Source organism: Furipterus horrens, unplaced genomic scaffold (genome assembly GCF_987537825.1).
Source record: "Furipterus horrens unplaced genomic scaffold, mFurHor1.1.pri manual_scaffold_8, whole genome shotgun sequence".
NCBI classification, from domain to species: domain Eukaryota; kingdom Metazoa; phylum Chordata; class Mammalia; order Chiroptera; family Furipteridae; genus Furipterus; species Furipterus horrens.
Window position 1 is genome coordinate 48,814,145 of NW_028327178.1, and position 17,390 is coordinate 48,831,534.

Below are 17,390 nucleotides of genomic sequence, written 5' to 3' on the forward strand. Positions count from 1 at the left end.
ACATAGGCTGGTGTTTTCATGGCCTGCTTTATTTTTCCACTTTGCTTCTTTTTGGAGGTGTACTTGTTAATCACCCTGCTCAGCTATGGTACCCAAGAAAAGCTGAGAGAGGACAGTAAGATAAAGCCTCCCGGTGACCTGTTTGCCCAAACCAGCCTGATAAACCCGGGCAGAATGACAGTGACAGCTGCCTGGTAGCAAACAGAGGGATTCAAGCAGTTCAGTTCCACAGCCACAGGGACAAGTATATCATTACAGCCCGGCTGACGGAGAGAAACCACCTAAACTCACTGCCTGCCCCACAGCCACGGCCGGCTGTATTGGACATCTGACTTGGACCCTCCCTGAGCTTCCTCTGTACCTTGGACTGCCTGGCCACGGTGCTCTTCTCACCTCCACCTGTACATTCTGCCTGGAACAGCCAGGCTTTTAGCAGCTGGGGTAGGATACATCCCAAGCTTTGGGCAACAGGGGAGAGAGGGTGGAAAGGATAGCAAATGGGGGCCAGGCAGTCAAATGCCCATAACAAGGATAAGGATCCCAGGAGGATGGCGCTCCTGCGGGGGAGGCAGAAGTTCTCTCCGTGGGACGAGGCCCTGCTCGCGGGAAAGGACCCCCGGTCCCTGCTGAAGCGGGGTATGTGCCACATCAGCTTCAGCCTGGTCACCAAGGGAATGACGGACATCCCCGACTTTCTGTGGGGCTTGCCTGAGGTCCAGAAACTCAATCTGTCTCACAACCAGCTCAGGGTTCTACCCCCTGAGGTGGGGAGGCTGACCAGGCTGGTTGTCCTGAACTTGTGTGGGAACTGTCTAAAGAGCCTGCCCCAAGAAATCAGCCTCCTCAAGTGCCTGAAGGTGCTATTCATCAACATGAACTGCCTGGCCGAGGTGCCGGCGGAACTGAGCGCCTGCAGGAACCTGGAAGTCCTGAGCTTGTCGCACAACCGCCTCTCCCAGCTGCCCGCCAGCTTCGCAGATCTCTCCAGACTGAGAAAGCTGAACCTCAGCAACAATTGTTTTGCTCACATCCCCATCTGCGTGTTTGCATTGAAGGAGCTGGATTTCTTGCATGTAGGCTCCAATCGCCTGGAAAACATCGCCGAGAGCATCCAGTGTCTGAGCAGCCTGCAGATCTTCATCGCGGAGAACAACAATATCCACTCCTTCCCACGGTCGCTCTGCCTCCTCACCAGCCTAGAGCTGCTGAACCTGGACAACAATGATATCCAGACCCTTCCAGATGAACTCTACCTGCTGTGTAGACTGACGCGGATTGCTTGGAATCCCATGGACAAAGGGCTCCATATTTCCTATAACCCTTTATGCAAACCTCTGCCGGAGCTGGTGGAGGGAGGCCTGGAGATGCTTGTCAGCTACCTGAAGGACAAAAAACACAATTGAAGTGGCCACTGGAGGCAAGAACAGTAGCCAGCTCACTGAGACTCTGTCAGCTGGGTACTTCTCTAGTCTAAGCTTTCTCCTCTTATTGTTCGTGTTGGTCTAGGCTTATGTTAATATTTGCAGGTGTTTGCTTTTAACTCTGTATGTTCTTAATAACCCCCAGAATATCACATTTTTCTCATTTTAAACATAAATTGAAACAAGACTTTGGTTTTCTCCAAAGAGCAATAATTACTCTAATTTTCCTGAGGAGCAGTGGGATTTGACCCTTGGAACAACGGTCAGCAGGTCTGATTCAATGGAATTCAAAAATTAAATATTTATTAAGCGTGTGCCAAGTATGGTATGAGGCATTGGCAACATCTGGTTCAACCTCTGAATGGGCCACCTGTAGCCAGGTAGCAACAGCAGGACGTGCTCCTGCAAGAGCCTCGAGCAAGCATTACTCGGGACCAAAGAGCAAGCAAGCTGGAACCCTGCTCTCCTCGATGACCAAATCAGGTAGAGCTTTCTCCTCGAGTTCTGGGGGACAATATTAGGAAATTAATCTCTAAAATGACTGTAGAGTAACAATCAAGCTGCTCATGTTTATGTGTGGTGGTGAGTGACTGGAACAGCATGATGGCTTTCAGATAATAAATATGAACTAATTTTAATGTGCAGTTTCAACCTTCTTTCCCAGCCTTTTGCTCCCATAGTCATGTCCTTGAGCTTTTCTAAAGATGCTGGCCAATGCCTGCCATCCTTTCTAACTTTACTTCTCCCTGTTACTGGAGCTGCCTTCTCAGAGATGAGATAATAATTGAGGGGAGGGGAAATGGCCAAGAGGCAGAAAAGAGGAGGTAAGGCATAGAAAGGCATGTAAAAAAACTAATTACCCATCTAACATTCAGAGAAGGGTAATATTTGACACTTGGCTTTCACATATGAATATTTTAAAAATGACTTTAAGTGACATTTAAAAGCTTTTTGGATGAAAGGCTGTAAAATAATAAATTTATTTTGTTTTTAATTATAAAAGTACACAGCTATGAGTTAAATGTACCATCAGGACAATTTCAGAGTTTCTGCTGGAAGGGTCATTGGATGTTACTGCTGTCAAGAGTCCCTAAGACATTACTATTTATTGAGATGTAAAAAAATAGAATGAAAAATTAGCAGTGAAGAAAGCACAGTATCTAGACATCAATGGAGAGCCAATTGTTCAGATGTCTTGGCACTTTTGTCTACAGAATACAGCTAACAATATCAAGACAGATTTTGAGTTTGCTGCCAAGATTTGTATAACTTCTTAATACTCTTGGCTTAATGCAATTAAATTTATATTTGTTAGTGCCTTCTCTTTACTCCACTGTGCTGGGAACCTGAGAGGAGTAAAGCTCTGCTCCTTCCACTGAGGATCTCACAATGTGGTGAAGGGACAAAAACCCACATGGGTTCCTACAATGTGCAGCAACTCATGATCCCTCTCAAGAGAAATGTGAGTGATAGGCTGAAGTAAGGGTAACACACTGGATTGTGTAGTCTAGATGGAGCCCCAGTGTCTGGGATAAATCAGTCAAACCCTATTCACTGCAGCCATCACACTTTGATTCCTCCCCCTCCTTCCTTTACCTCATGTAGGAAAGAGCAGCAAAGTAGCACTGGGGCAGTGGGTTCTGGGCATGGGCAGTTTTTGTATGGAGCTGCCACCTTCTAAGAGCGGCTCAAAGGGGGTCCATATAACTTATTAATAGGACAGGTGATTTTCCAAACAGACTTCAAAGTCAATTTTCCACTTATAAAAGATGAGAGCTAATTCCTACTGTTATGACCAGATATCATACTTCCACTAGCACATTTGTGCCTGAGCTCTCTCTCAGTCAGACCATTGCAAAACAGATCTTACCAGTGTCACTAGGCAGCAGCTGAAGTTCTTTTTAAATTCCCCCTCAAGCAGCAACTGAGACCTGTTCTCTCTGCCAGGCACACACAGGCACACTCCACTATCTTCATCCATGCTGGCCTGTTGGAGACAAAACTATTTAAAGACACCAGTGGAATTTTTACTTGACCTCATGACTCAGTGAGAAATTGCAGGGCAAGCCTTCCTCTGTGTAGCAGAACATGGCAGATCACTTGCTGAGCATTGGCTGAAGCACATGCAGCTGTCAGACAAACATTGCAGGTGCCAGGATCACGCCTGTTGTGTCTGCTGCTGAAGAACGACTTGGGCTCACACTGAATGTCCATGACATTGCTATGGGCAGAGAGGCAGGCCTGGACTACAGCACTGCTTTATTCCTGCTGAAGAATCATTGTATTTCCTCTCTATGCTTTTTCAGTCACTTGATCCCACAGTAACTCTACTCCAGGGAAAAGAACTAACCATATTTTGAGGGTGACCCAAGAGCTCATTATACTTTTTATATGAAAAATAAAAAGTAGTATCAGTTTGGTTGCAGGCTTCCATCAGTGCTTTTCAAAAGCATAGTAGTAAAGGTGTTCTTTGTTAAAACCTAGCATTGAGTAAATGATTAAAGTAATAGTAGTTTCCCAGTGTGCTTTAGATATCGATCCTTTGTGAATGCTACTTATTGATAAAGGGAAGTGCTGAGTAAAATACTGGCTAATGTGGTTAATTATTCAGAACGGTAATATGGAAGGAGTTTGATACAGCCTTCAGTGATTTGCTATCAAACTCTACAGTGTGCTGACTGACTGTGAAATGCTTCTTGCTTATCTTTTTGTAGTTCTAATGCTGCCTCATTCAAATAACTCCCAGGTATTTCTGAGGCTTATGAAATCAAAACACTGGGATGGCTGCATTGGCTATGGAATATATTTAGCCAAAGAATACAAGCTAATTGGGTGCTTGATGTGGGAGCTGGCTGCTCACATTCTTGATGATATTGTGGTTTTCATGTCACTTGGCTCTTGGTATGGGGCAATCTCAGTGGTGTGTTCAGAAACACCCTTTGAAGCAGTTGCAGCTAACAAGCATACAATTAAGAAGAAATTCTATGTTCATAGGAAAGAAAGATGACTTTGAAAAGACACATCTGTTCCAGGAATAATACCACTAAATGGATGAAACTGCTGCATATTAGGGGGAAAAATGTAGTCATTACTTAGCTTGTTCACTTAATAAATGGATAATAGTAGAAATGTACTCTGCTATCAGGCTTTAGTTAATAAACTGCCTTTCTGTAATAGTGAAAGGTAGGGTGACTTCAGGACTCTGCACCTGTACTTCAAAATGATGTCATGTTTGAGCTGAAAAGAGATAAAGAGGGAATACTGTCTTTATTTGTAGGGATACATTAAACTAAACCCTTTTCTTCTGGTAATGGATGATTGCATTTTAAAATTCATATGCCTCAAAACACATACTGAACATGCACTTGATAGCTATGCATTAAAAACAGAGGAAGATTAGAGAACTGTGGGCTTGGTCACTGGAAGACACATGAAGGTATCAACGTGGACTAGAGTGAGCCTGAATGGAGTCACTGAGATTGTGTTACAAATGGTGAAAAATAGAAGATGTGTGCAGAAAATGGTCCTAAAATAGAAAACAAAAAACAAAAAACAAAACAAAACTAAACTAAAAAAGCCAAAATTTGAACTGGTAGATTTGGCCAATATTAAGATACTAAATATTCAATTATTCCATCAATATCTACTTACGTAGCCATGTGTTCTCTATCTTCTTACTCCACCAAAAAAGAAAAAAACAACTTTCAGTACTGTGAAAGATATACTTGAGAAACACAAAATACCCAGCCTAGATTACATGTGCATTAAGTTCCAGTACCCTTGATGATGCAAGTAAGTACCAGTACCAGTACTCATTATAGCTCATCCAAGAACACTGAAATACAACCCCATCATATACCTTAAGAAAGCAAAATAAAATACAGAGAAACAGCAAAGCTATGATAAACAATAATGGGAACAATCTTGACCTTGTTGAGAAAATAACTCCTTTTAAGTGTTTGTTACCTTTCAAGTTACATGTTGAATTCAAAGCATTACTAATTACCAGCATAAAAAAGGAAAGCATAGTAATAAATGGGAAACAAAGAGGGCTCATAACAAATCTGTAAGAGCCTCGGCATCATTAGGCAAGCATAACTGAAAGCTATTAGAGTGAAGCTTACTATGCAGTTTTTTTACTAGTGTCCCAGGAATCTACTTGCAAGGAGACAGCTTATGTCCTACTGCTTATAGACTTACTCCTTATTTCAGCACAAGTCAGAAAATAAAAATAAAAGATGAACTGGAGTTCATTTGGAAAGTGTCAAAGTACTTCCTGATACCCTTGAGAGTAACATACATTATGAGAACTAGAACTGTTGGCTCTGATGATATGAGTTAGAGCTACCAATGGAACACCACATAATCACCCATACTACTTGGTCTTGAGTGATTTGAGTTCCCTAGAAGTCAGTGTGCCAGGACATGCCACTTGGGGACATCTATTTTTGTCTTTCTCCAAAATGTCATGCCTATTACCATTTGCACATATGAAATAAGAGGCCCTGTGGAGTGTTAGGAAAAGCTCTGGACTGAGAGCTGGCTGTGTCGATTGCATAGCACTTACTGAGCATCTGTGCATCCTAAGACTGTACAGGTGTTGGGGACTTAGCTTGGGAACAAGCTCCTCACTCTCTGTGGGGTCCCACGTCCATAGACAGAAAATATGAGGCTCAGCTAAACATAGTGCAATCCTGTGAGGACAACTGCATTAACAGTTGCATAAATAAGTACAAAGGCATGTGGGTGATATGAGTAAAACGGTGTGGAGAACACACAATCTAACATGACAGTTATTGATACAGCAGTTCCTTTGTTTTGCTTTGTCTCAATAAAAAATTTTTGAATCGCAGCCTCCCAGAGCAGTGGGCTTTATAACAACTTTGTGGAATGTTTCCCTCTACCTGAATCTAAGATGTTGGGCAGGCACAAGACTGGATAGTTTGCATTTAATGATAATGGTAACACCATGTGTTATGAGTTCCAGAGGTACTCCAGAGCCTCCCCTACCTCATTGTTCGAGGGTTCTGAAAGGATCCAGGTTGGCAATGTCCTCAAAGCTGCTGTTCTTCAGAGTCCCATGTAGAACTTTAGAAAAAGAAAGCCCTGGCCCTCAATTTGAGGTATTCTGACTAGGTGATCAACTTCTGTAATCTATTTTTAAAGCTCAGTAGGTAATGCTGTTAATGACTCTGAACTGAGAAATGCTGATGTGGACGCCTGCCTAAAAAGTCAGACATAAAACTTTTAAGCCAACTTAAAGAGGGCAGTAAAAGGTGGGAGATCACTGAACTTGGCCAGCAGGTGAGGCTCTGCTAGTTCCCTGTGGTTAGATTCATCTGGACACTTGTTAAACATTTAGAATCCCAGATCCCATTGGTACTTTCAGAATCAGGAGATTAGAGCAGGGCTTGACATTCTTAGAGTCAAACAGCAATTCAGGTGTTTCCTATCAAAAAGAAGATTGGAGGAAACCTGAGCTAGCAGAATGTCTATCCACTGGAAAATTATATTATTATAATATAATAATTATAATATTATAGACTCAGTTGCTACCTGGTACTGCTGCTTTTCCTGACCAGCTCTTCCTAGCCTTTGAACACTGCTGACTTTTATCTTGGCATCCAGCATAGGGAAGATATTCAATAATAATATATTCTATGAATGAATGAATGAAAAAGCAACCCAGTTTAAACAGATTATTTAGCCTCTCTGGGCCTCAGTTCTCTATAAATTGAACTCACTTTAAAGTGAACTCTCTTTAAACTTCTTTCATATTGAAATTCAGACTGTGTTTTACTTTTGTTTCTTTGTTTTTTTGCTTTGCCTTCTGCTTATCTAATGCCTTAATAAATAGATACCTGAGCTTATTATAATTATCCTGTTTACTCAAGAAAAGCAAAAAAACATTGAGGAGATGAGTCAAGTTCAGTACATGTTTTAATATCCCCTTGTAGTACCATAAAAATATAATTTAATTTTGGTTGACTTTCAAAAATATGCAAAGAACTAAGCATTTATCAAGGGCAAATTTAGAAGTTTGCAGACCTTCAAATTGTCTGGATGCCATCTCTAACTTTTTATTGGGTTGAAGGCTCAGAGGGAATATTTTTGTTTGACTTTGTTGATTGATTGGTTTAAAACTCCTCCTATGTTTCTGGAAGGGAAGAAATTCCTAATGATCTGTTTTTTGTTAAAAAAAAATCCATTGGATTTGATTCAATATCATTTGCTCACTTAAAACTATAATCTTTCCTGTTTAAAAAATTAGCATATTCTGTTTTAAAAAAAGAGAGAAAACAGTATGTTTCGAAGAGTGAGTTGTAATAAAATTCATGCCTCCACCACAGCACTTCCCCTTCCACATACACATGTGAGTCAAACATGAATTTTGCTATAAATTTTTTAAAACAACTTCTGCAAATTAATAGACATAAAGCTGCAAAATAGCTCTTCCTTTGGTTTCCTTGCTTCTTAATGATATTGCTCCTGTCTCTGCCTCCACTGTTTCAGTCAAAGCCACAAATTGAAGATATCTACATTATAGGAAAAAATTAGAAATTTATTACTTTAATTTGCTTTTGACTAACCTTTATAAGAGTTGGTAAGTTAAAATTGTGTCTGATAAGAACTCTTGAATAATTTTGTTGCCATAAGTACTTTGAGACTTCAAAGTACAGTTCTGGTGTTATCCTCCTAAGCCAAGATATAGAAGGTCTGTCAGGAAAAAGTTCAGCCATTGTCATTTAAAAAAATTTTTTTTCTATTACAGTTGTCCTATTTCCCCCCTTTGCTCCTCCCTGCTTCACCCCTCCCCCCTCTCCCACAGTTAATCCATATTTAGTTGTCCCTGTCCATGGGTCATTTACATTAGTTCCTTGACTAGACCCTTCCCCTTCTTTCTCCCCTTTACCCCCTCCCCCCCTCCCCTCTGGTCACTGTCAGTCTGTTTCTTGTTTCCCTGCCTCTGGTTTTATTTTGCTCGTCTGTTTGGTTTGGTCATTAGTCTCCTATATTAGGTGAGATCATATGGTATTTGTCTTTCACTGCCTGGCTTATTTCACTTAGCATAATACTCTCAATTCCATCCATGCTGTAGCAAAAGGTAGTAGCTCCTTCCGTCTGCTGTGTAGTATTCCATTGTGTAAGCATACCAGGGTTCTTTGATCCACTCATCCACTGATAGGCACTTACGCTGTTCCCACACCAGGCTATTGTAAATAGCACTGCTATGAACATAAAGGAGCATAGTTTCTTTTGAATTGGTGTTTCAGAATTCTTCGAGTATAATCCTAGCAATGGAATAGCTGGATCAAAAGGCATTTCCATTTTTAGTTTTTTTAGGACAGTCCATACTGTTTTTCACAGTGGCTGTACCAGTCTGCATTCCCACCAACAGTGCACCAAGGTTCCCCTTTCCCCAGTCCTAACCAGCACTTGTTTGTTGATTTGTTAATGATGGCCATTCTGGCCAGTGTGAGGTGATATCTCACTGTGGTTTTAATTTGCATCTCTCTGATGTTGAGCATTCTTTCATGTGCCTGCCTATAGGCCTTCTGTAGGTCCTCCTTGGAGAAATGTCTGTTAAGATCCTCTGCCTATTTTTTAATTGGATTATCTGTCTTCTTGGTGTTGAGTAGTAAAAGTTCTCTCTATATATTGGAGATCAAACCCTTGTCTGAGGTACCTGACAAATATGTTCTCCCATACTGTTGGTTCCCTTTTCATCTTGCTGATGTTTTCTATTTTTGAGCACAAACTCTTTAGCTTGATGTAGTCCCATTTGTTCATTCTTTCCTTTACTTCCCATGCCCTAAGAGATATATTGCCAAAAATATTGCTATGTGAGATATCTGAAATTTTACTGCCTATGTTTTCCTCTAGGACTTTTATGATGTCACGGCTTACATTTAAGTCTCTGACCCATCTTGAGTTTATTCTGGTGTGTAGTGTAAGTTGGTGGTCTAGTTTCATTTTTTTTTTTTGCATGTCCCTGTCCAGTTCTCCCAACACCATTTGTAAAGAGGCTATTTTCACTCCATTTTTTGCTCCTTCCCATTTGTCAAATATTAATTGACCATAGAGACCTGGGTTTATTTCTCGGCTCTCTATTCTGTTCCATTGATCTATATGTCTGTTCTTATGCCAGTATCAGACTGTTTTGATTACAGTGGCTTGCAGTATGTTTGATATCAAGTATTGTGATTCTTCCTACTGTGTCCTTTTTTCTCAAGATTGCTGAGACTATTCGGGGTCTTTTTTGGTTCCATATAAATTTTTGAAGTACTTGTTCTAGATATGTGAAATATGCAATTGGTATTTTAAAAGGAGTTGCGTTAAATCTATAAATTACTTTGGGTAGTATGGAAATTTTAATGATGTTAATTCTTCCCATCCATGAACATGGTATATGCTTCCATTTATTTGTATCTTCCTTAATTTCTTTCTTCAGTGGTATGTAGTTTTCTGAGTACAGTTCTTTTACCTCTTTGGTTAAGTTTATTCCTAAGTACTTTAATTTTCTTGTTGCTATAGTAAATGTGATTTTTTTCTAGTTTCTATCTTTGATATTTCATTGTTCCTGTACAGAAATGTCTTTGATTTCTGAATATTGACTTTGTACCCTGTTATTTTGCCAAATTCCTTTATTAGGTAGAGTAATTTTTTGTGGAGTCTCTATGGTTTTCTATGTACATTATCATGTCATCTGCCAATAATGACAGTTTTACTTCATTCTTTCCAATTTGGATGCCTTTTATTTCTTTTTCTTGTCTGATCATTATGGCTAGAATTTCCAAAACTATATTGAATAGAAGTGGAGAGAGTGGACATCCTGGTCTTGTTCCTAATCTTAGGGAGAAAGTTTTCATTTTTTTCCCATTGAGTGTGATGTTGCTGTTGTTTTCTTGTATATGGCCTTTATTATGTTGAGGTATGCTCCCTTTGTTTCCACTTTGCTGAGTGTTTTTGATCATAAATAGGTGTTATAATTTATCAAATGCTTTTTCTGCATCTATTGATATGACCATGTGATTTTTGTCTTTCATTTTGTTTCTGTGGTGTATTATGTTTATTGATTTGTGAATATTAAACCATCCTTGCATCCCTGGGATGAATCCCACTTGATCATGGTGCATGATGAGTTGCTAGATCTGGTTTGCCAATATTTTGTTGAGAATTTTAGCATCTATGGTCATCAGCTATATGGGCCTATAGCTTTCTTCCTCTGTTGTGTCTTGATCTGGTTTTGGAATTAGGGTAATACTGGCCTCATAGAATGAGTTTGGGAGTCTTTCCTCTTCTTAGATTTTTTTGGAATAGGTTGAGAAGCATAGGAGTTAGTTCTTCCCTAAATTTTTGGTAAAATTCAGCTGTGAAGCTATCCCATCTGGGGCTTGTGTGCCGGGAGTTTTTTTATTACTGCTTCAATTTCACTAGTTGTTATTGGTCAATTCAGGCTTTCTGCTTCTTCTTGATTCAGTTTTGAAAGATTATATGTTTCCACAAATTTGTCCATTTTCCCCAGGTTGTCTAATTTTTGGTCATATAGTTTCCATAGTAATTTCTTACAATCCTCTGTTTTCTGTGGCATTGGTTGTAGTTTCTCCCCTTTTCTTTCTGATTTTATTTATTTGGGTTCTCTCTCTTTTTTTCTTGGTGAGTCTGGTTAAAGGCTTGTCTAATTTGTTCATCTTTTCAAAGAACCAGCTTCTACTTTCATTGATCTTTTGAATTGTTTGTTTAGTCTCTATGTCATTTAATTCTGCTCTGATCTTGATGATTTCCTTCCTTCTACTCATTCTGGGCTTTCCTGGCTGGTTTGGCTCAGTGGATTGAGCGTCGGCCTGCGAGCTAAGTGTCGCTGGTTCGATCTTCCAGTCAGGGCACATCAGAGAAGGAAAACTCTGACTCCAAAAAACCTCCGCTGCCTTGCGGCATACCTCTTCAGGGGAAAGGCTAAGGGAGTAAACCCCGACAGAAAATCCGGAGCCGGAGTCCCTAAGGCGGTTTGACGTTGTAGTCAACACCGGCAACTCCTGCGGCGCACCTGAAGCCAAGCTGTATTGACTCCGTCTTTCCCTTGGACCCTTCAGCTGCGAAGAGAGGGGGGGGTCTGCTGCATGGGCAACAGCAGACCCTCCATATCACCCTGCCCAGGCTCTGTAGCTTCAGCTTCACTGGAGAGGACACTCCAGCGTCATCGCAAGATGTCGATTCAACACGGGAGGAGACAGATACCGTGTCACTCCCGAGTTGGACTGCACAGCCATTCTCGGCGGTGCAGATAGACTCTTAAGAAGCTACACCATCGTCTCTCGAGGCTCTGTAGCTTCAGCTTCACTGGAGAGGACACTCCAGCGTCATCGCAAGATGTCGATTCAACACGGGAGGAGACAGATACCGTGTCACTCCCGAGTCGGACTGCACAGCCATTCTCGGCGGTGCAGATAGACTCTTAAGAAGCTACACCATCATCTCTCGAGACGGACGGCTGCCGACGACGACGACTCACTCTGGGCTTTGTTTGTTGTTGTTCCTCTAGTTCCTGTAGCTGTAGGGTTAGGTTTTTTATTTGAGATTCTTCTGTCCTTTTTAAGTAGGCCTGTATGCTAAAAACTTCCATCTCAGGACTGCCTTAGCTGTGTCCCACAAGTTTTAGGATGTTCTGTGTTCATGATTATTTGTTTCAAGAAACTTTTATTTCTTCCTTGATGTCATTGTTGACCCATTTGTTATTTAATAGCATATTATTTATTCTCTATGAATTTGTAAGTTTTTGAGTCTTTTGTTTTTTTGGTTTTTTTTTTTTTTTTTGAGGTTGGTTTCTAGTTTCAAGCCATTGTGTTCTGAGAAGATGCTTGATATAATATCAATTTTCTTGAATTTGCTGAGTCTTGTTTTTGTGTCTTATCATGTGGTCTATCTTTGAAATTATTCCATGTGCATTTTAAAAGACTGTATATTTTTCTTCTTTGGTGTGAAAGATTCTGTATATATCAATTAGATCCATTTTATCTAGAGTGCTGTTCAATGCCTCAATATCCTTGGTGTTTCTTTGCTTGGAAGATCTGTCCATTTTTTACAATGGTGTGTTAAAGTCCCCTACTATGAATGTGTTGCTGTCAATATTTTTCTTGAAGTCCTCCTAAATTTTTCTTATATATTTGGGTGCTATGTATGGAGCATATATGTTTACCAGGGTTATATCTTCTTGATGGATTGTTCCCTTAAGTATTATGAAGTGTCCTTCTTTGTCTTTTTTTATGACCTTGTTGTAAAATATATTTTGTCTGATATAAGTAATGCTACCCCTACTTTTTTTCCATGAGCATTTGCTCGAAATACTTTTTTTCATCCCTTTGTTTTCAGTCTGTGTAAATCTTTTGTTCCGAGGTGGGTCTTTCATAGACAGCATATATATGGGTCATGTTTTCTTACCCTTTTAATTGGAGCTTTTTTATTGGAGCATTTAATCCATTTACATTTAAGGTTATTATTGATAGGTACTTATTTATTGTGATTTTTTCCATTGTACTTGTGTTTCTCTCTCTCTCTCTCTCTCTCTCTCTGTCCTTTTCTTTATCTTTTTAAAGCAATCCTTTTAGCATCTCTTGCAATGCTGGGTTGGTCATAATGTATTCTTTTAGCCTTCTTTTGTCTGGGAAACTCCATATTTCATCTTCCATTTTGAATGAGAGCCTTGCTCGGTAGAGTAGTCTTAGTTGGAGGCCTTTGTTTTTCATTGCTTGAAATATTTTTTGCTATTCCCTTTGGCTTGTATTGTTTCTGTTGAGAAACATGCTGATAGCTTTATTGGAGCCCCCTTGTATGATATTAGCTGTTTTTCTCTTGCTGCCTTTAGGATAGTCTCTTGGTCTTTGAATCTTGCCAATTTAATTATGATGTGTCTTGGAACTGGCCTCTTTGGGTTCATCTTCATTGGGACCCTCTGTGCTTTTTCGACTTGTGAGACTTTTTCTCTAATCATGTTTGGGAAGTTTTCTGTCATTACTTTTTTAAAGTATATTTTATTAACTATGTTGTTATAGTAGTCCCAATTTTTTCCCTTTGCTCCTCTCCATCTAGTATCCCCCTTCTCTCCAGCAATCCAACCCCACTTAGTTCATGTTCATGGGTCATGCATATAAGTTCTTTGGCTTTATACTTTCCTATATTATTCTTAACTTCCTCCTGTCTATTTGGTACCAACCAATTATACCTCTTAATCTCTACACCACTTCCCCAATTCTCCCTCTTCCTTGTCCCAGCTAATAACTTTCCAGATGATCCCCATACCTATGATTCTGTTTGTATTCTGGTTTGCTTAGTTGGATTTTGTTTTTATTTTTTAGATTCTGTTGTTGATATTTGGGGGTTTGTTGTCATTTTAATGTTCATAGTTTTGACCTTCTTTTTCTTAAATAAGTCCCTTTGACATTTCATATAGTAATGGCTTGGTGTTGATGAGCTCCTTTAGCTTTACCTCCTCTGGGAAGCACTTTATCTGCCCTTCCATTCTAAATGATAGCTTTGCTGGATAGAGTAATCTTGGTGTAGGTTCTTGTTTTTCATCACATTGAGTACTTCTTACCAGTCTCTGTTTGCCTGCAACGTTTCTTTTGAGAAAACAGCTGATAGTCTTCTAGGCACCCCTTTGTATGTAACTCATGTAACTCTCTGCTTTCCTCCTGCTGCTTTTAAGATTCTCTCTTTATCTTTAAATTTTGACATTCTAATTATGAAGTGTCTTGGTGTGGTCCTTTTTGGGTCTAGTTTGTTTAGGACTCTCTGTGTTTCTTGGACTTGTATGTCTATTTCCTTCATCAAATTTGGGGAGTTTTTCTTCATTATTTTTTCACATAAGCTTTCAATTTCTTGTTTTTTCTCTTTGTCTTCTGGCACTCCTATGATTTGGATGCTGGCATGCTTAAAGTTGTCCCAGAGGTCCTTAAGCCTCTTCTTTTTTTTCAATTCTTGTTTCCTCATTCTGTAGTGATTGTTTTTTTTTTCCCAGCCTTATGTTCCAAATCATTGATTTGAACCCCAGTTTCCTTCCCTTCACCATTGGTTTTGTGTGGATTTTTCTTTGTTTCATTTAGCATAGGCTTCACTTTTTCCCTTATGCATTTGCCATACTTAAGCATAGCTGTCAAGCCTGTGCGCATCTTATTACCAGTGCTTTGAACTCTACATCTATTAGGTTGGCTATCTCCTTGTCTGTTAGGTTGGCTATCTCTTTGTTGCTTAGTTCTCCCACTGGAACCTTGATCCATTTCCTCTTTTGGGCCATACTTCTCTGTCTCCCTATCTTGACAGGCTCCTGTGTTTGTTTGCCTCTGTGTCTTAGAGATGTTCCACTTGTTATTTTGTAAGGGGTAGAGCCTTACGTATTTGTCAGTATGGGCAACCCATTTCATCATGTTTTGGCACTCTGTGTGGGGGAGGGGTCTGAGAGGGAACAGTGCTGCTTGCTCAGCACTCGCCCCTTTTCCATGCACTTCTCCCACTTCCATATGGGATTGGCAACTCTCTAGCTGTTGCCCTGTCATCATTTCCAGAGTGGGTGGGTCTGTGGATGTTCTAGGACCATGGGGTTCCTTTAAACAAGTGGACTATACTGAGAGACTGGCATATTCTTCCTCCACCCATACCCCCACTGGTTTGCACATTCAGAAGCAGTGAGGCTTTATTTTCCCCACTGTTGGAACCATGACATGTGTGGTCTGGTCTGGTGCTAGGAGCACTCTCCAGGTGCCCCTCCCTACTTTTGAAAATGTGTGACTGCACTTTTCACCGACATTTCGCTGCCACCGCTGCTGCTGCCACCACACTGTGTCCTCTCTGCCCCAGCTCTGCACCTCCTACCTGTCTGGATGAGTATTTCTTCTTTATATCTTTGTTGGATTTCCATGCAGCTTGATTTTCTGGAACTTCTGGTTGTCTCTAGTTTTGAGGTAGTTGTATTCCTTCTTAGCTGTGGAAGGAGATGCAGTGTGTCTGTTTATACTTCCATCTTGGCCAGAAGTCTTCTCTGCCATTACTTTTTCAATCAGGTTTTCTATCCCTTGCTCCCCTTCTTCTCCTTCTGGTATCCTTATGATTTGGACATTTTTTATGTTTCATGTTGTCCTGCAGCTGTCTTAAACCCTCTTCATTCTTTTTCAGTCTTTTTTTCATTTTGTTGCACTGTATGAAAATTTTTTTTTACTTTGTCCTCCGGCTCACTTATCTGATCCTCTGCTTCATCTAGCCTGCTTTTTATTCCATCTATCCTGCTTTTTATTCTTTCTACTGTGTTATGCAGTTCAGGGATTGTATTCTTCAGGGCCTCCTGGCTCTTATTGGTAGTTTCTATGTCCTTTTAATTGCTGGTGTCACCCTCAGTAAGTTCTTGTAGTTTCCCTGGAGTTCTCTGTAATTCCCCTGTAGTTTGTTGTAGTTTTCTCTGAGTTTGTTGAGTTCATTGAGCTTCCTTATAATCACTCTTTTGAATTTCATGTCTGATAGTTTGCTTGCCTCTAGTTCATCTAACACTCTTTCTGGGGGTTCCTCCTTTCTTTTCATTGGGGAATTGTTTTTTTGTCTCCCCATTTTAGGTGACTCTTCTTGTTTGCTTTTGTTTCTTATATTGGTCTGCTTTGATTTCCTACCTTTGTGGTATGACTTTCTGTAATAGGAGACCTGTGGAATTCAATGGTGCAGTCTCTTTGATCTCCTGACCTTGATGCTCTTGGGATGCCATTTATGCCATTTATTTGGGCTGTCTGGTTGTATTTTGCTTTTGGTTGTTATTGTGTTGCTCCTTGGTGGGACCTTCCCTCTGGCTAGTTGATTGAGAGTCTCTCCACCCACCACATCTTGAATTCTTTTGTGGAGGCCTGTTAAAACATAAACACCCAACCCAGGCAAGAAATCAACACCCTCAAAATTATCCCCACCCACAATCACACTATTAACAGCAAATGAGCCAGTATTAATATAGATGTAAAGAGATTAAGACTACTATACTAAAAAAAAAATAGGTAAGAGTTGACTAAATGAAAGAAAAATGACTTTTGAGAGGGGAGGTGGAAGAACAATAATAGCAGTGAGTATGGACAAGGCAATGTGAGACAGTTAGTAAAATTTACATTGTATGTTGAAAAGGGTAGGGAAGAAGGCATAATGAAGTAAAGAGAGGGGAAGCATATAGTATTAGATTTAAATAGGAGTTATAGAATATATATCTAGTGACAGAGTAAACATAAACAAGACAAAATAATATAAAAAGAAGAAAAGGAAGAAAAAATGGAAACAAATTAGAGAAAAAGTTTCTCTCCAGTATCATACACAACCCTTGGGCTATGATTGCTATAGATGAGATGGGAATAAGGGGAAAAAGAAAGAAAGAAATCTCTAAAGGAAAGGGTATTGAATTTGAGATGATAGAGGAGGTAGGTATACAAGAGCAAGGAATGAAAACCAGGCTAAGAGAGGGGGAAAATTTCAAATTTAAGCTGAAAGAAGGAAAGGGCTGGAGGAAGGTATTAATGGAGTAGGAGAGGGGGACTATAGGATTTAAGATTTGAAATACTGTAGAAGTGAAGATCTACAAGTAAAATTGCAGTAACGCCACAACTACTACCATATTCCCAACCAATACACAAAGATTGATCAAGGTGGAGAGAGAATAAGTGTATTTTATGAATGGGAAAAAGAATGTGAAATGACTAATGACAAGAAAAATGGTTTTGATAGGCTATAAAGGGGAAAAAATAGTATGAATGTGGAATGGGTACTAGTCATAGTAAGAGAGAAGATAAACTTTAAAACAAAAGTAAGAAGAGGAAATCATATGTTAAAGTGGAGTAATAGAAGAGAGGAGTGAGATATGATTTTTGGAACAAACTATAATATAACAACTAATGACTTAAAATGCATAAACTAAGGGGAAATAACTCACGAAGAATACCTCAGTGGAATTTGTCC

General features: G+C 39.9%; 1 protein-coding gene across 3 annotated transcripts in view; it reads left to right on the forward strand.

The window, feature by feature from the left end:
• Positions 1 to 235: 235 nt before the first annotated feature.
• Positions 236 to 17,390, forward strand: part of LRRC30 (leucine rich repeat containing 30) — a 63,536-nt gene continuing 46,381 nt past the window's right edge. For 2 of the 3 annotated variants that reach the window (XR_016512728.1, XR_016512729.1), the window contains exon 1: positions 236 to 1,904. Coding sequence is in view for 1 of the 3 variants with exons in the window: in XM_090285791.1 (XP_090141917.1) it covers positions 498 to 1,403 (906 nt within the window). In the remaining 2 variants the exon portion in view is untranslated. Of the gene's footprint in view, positions 2,060 to 17,390 lie in introns of those variants that run through there. The other variant, XM_090285791.1, reaches the window with a different exon arrangement.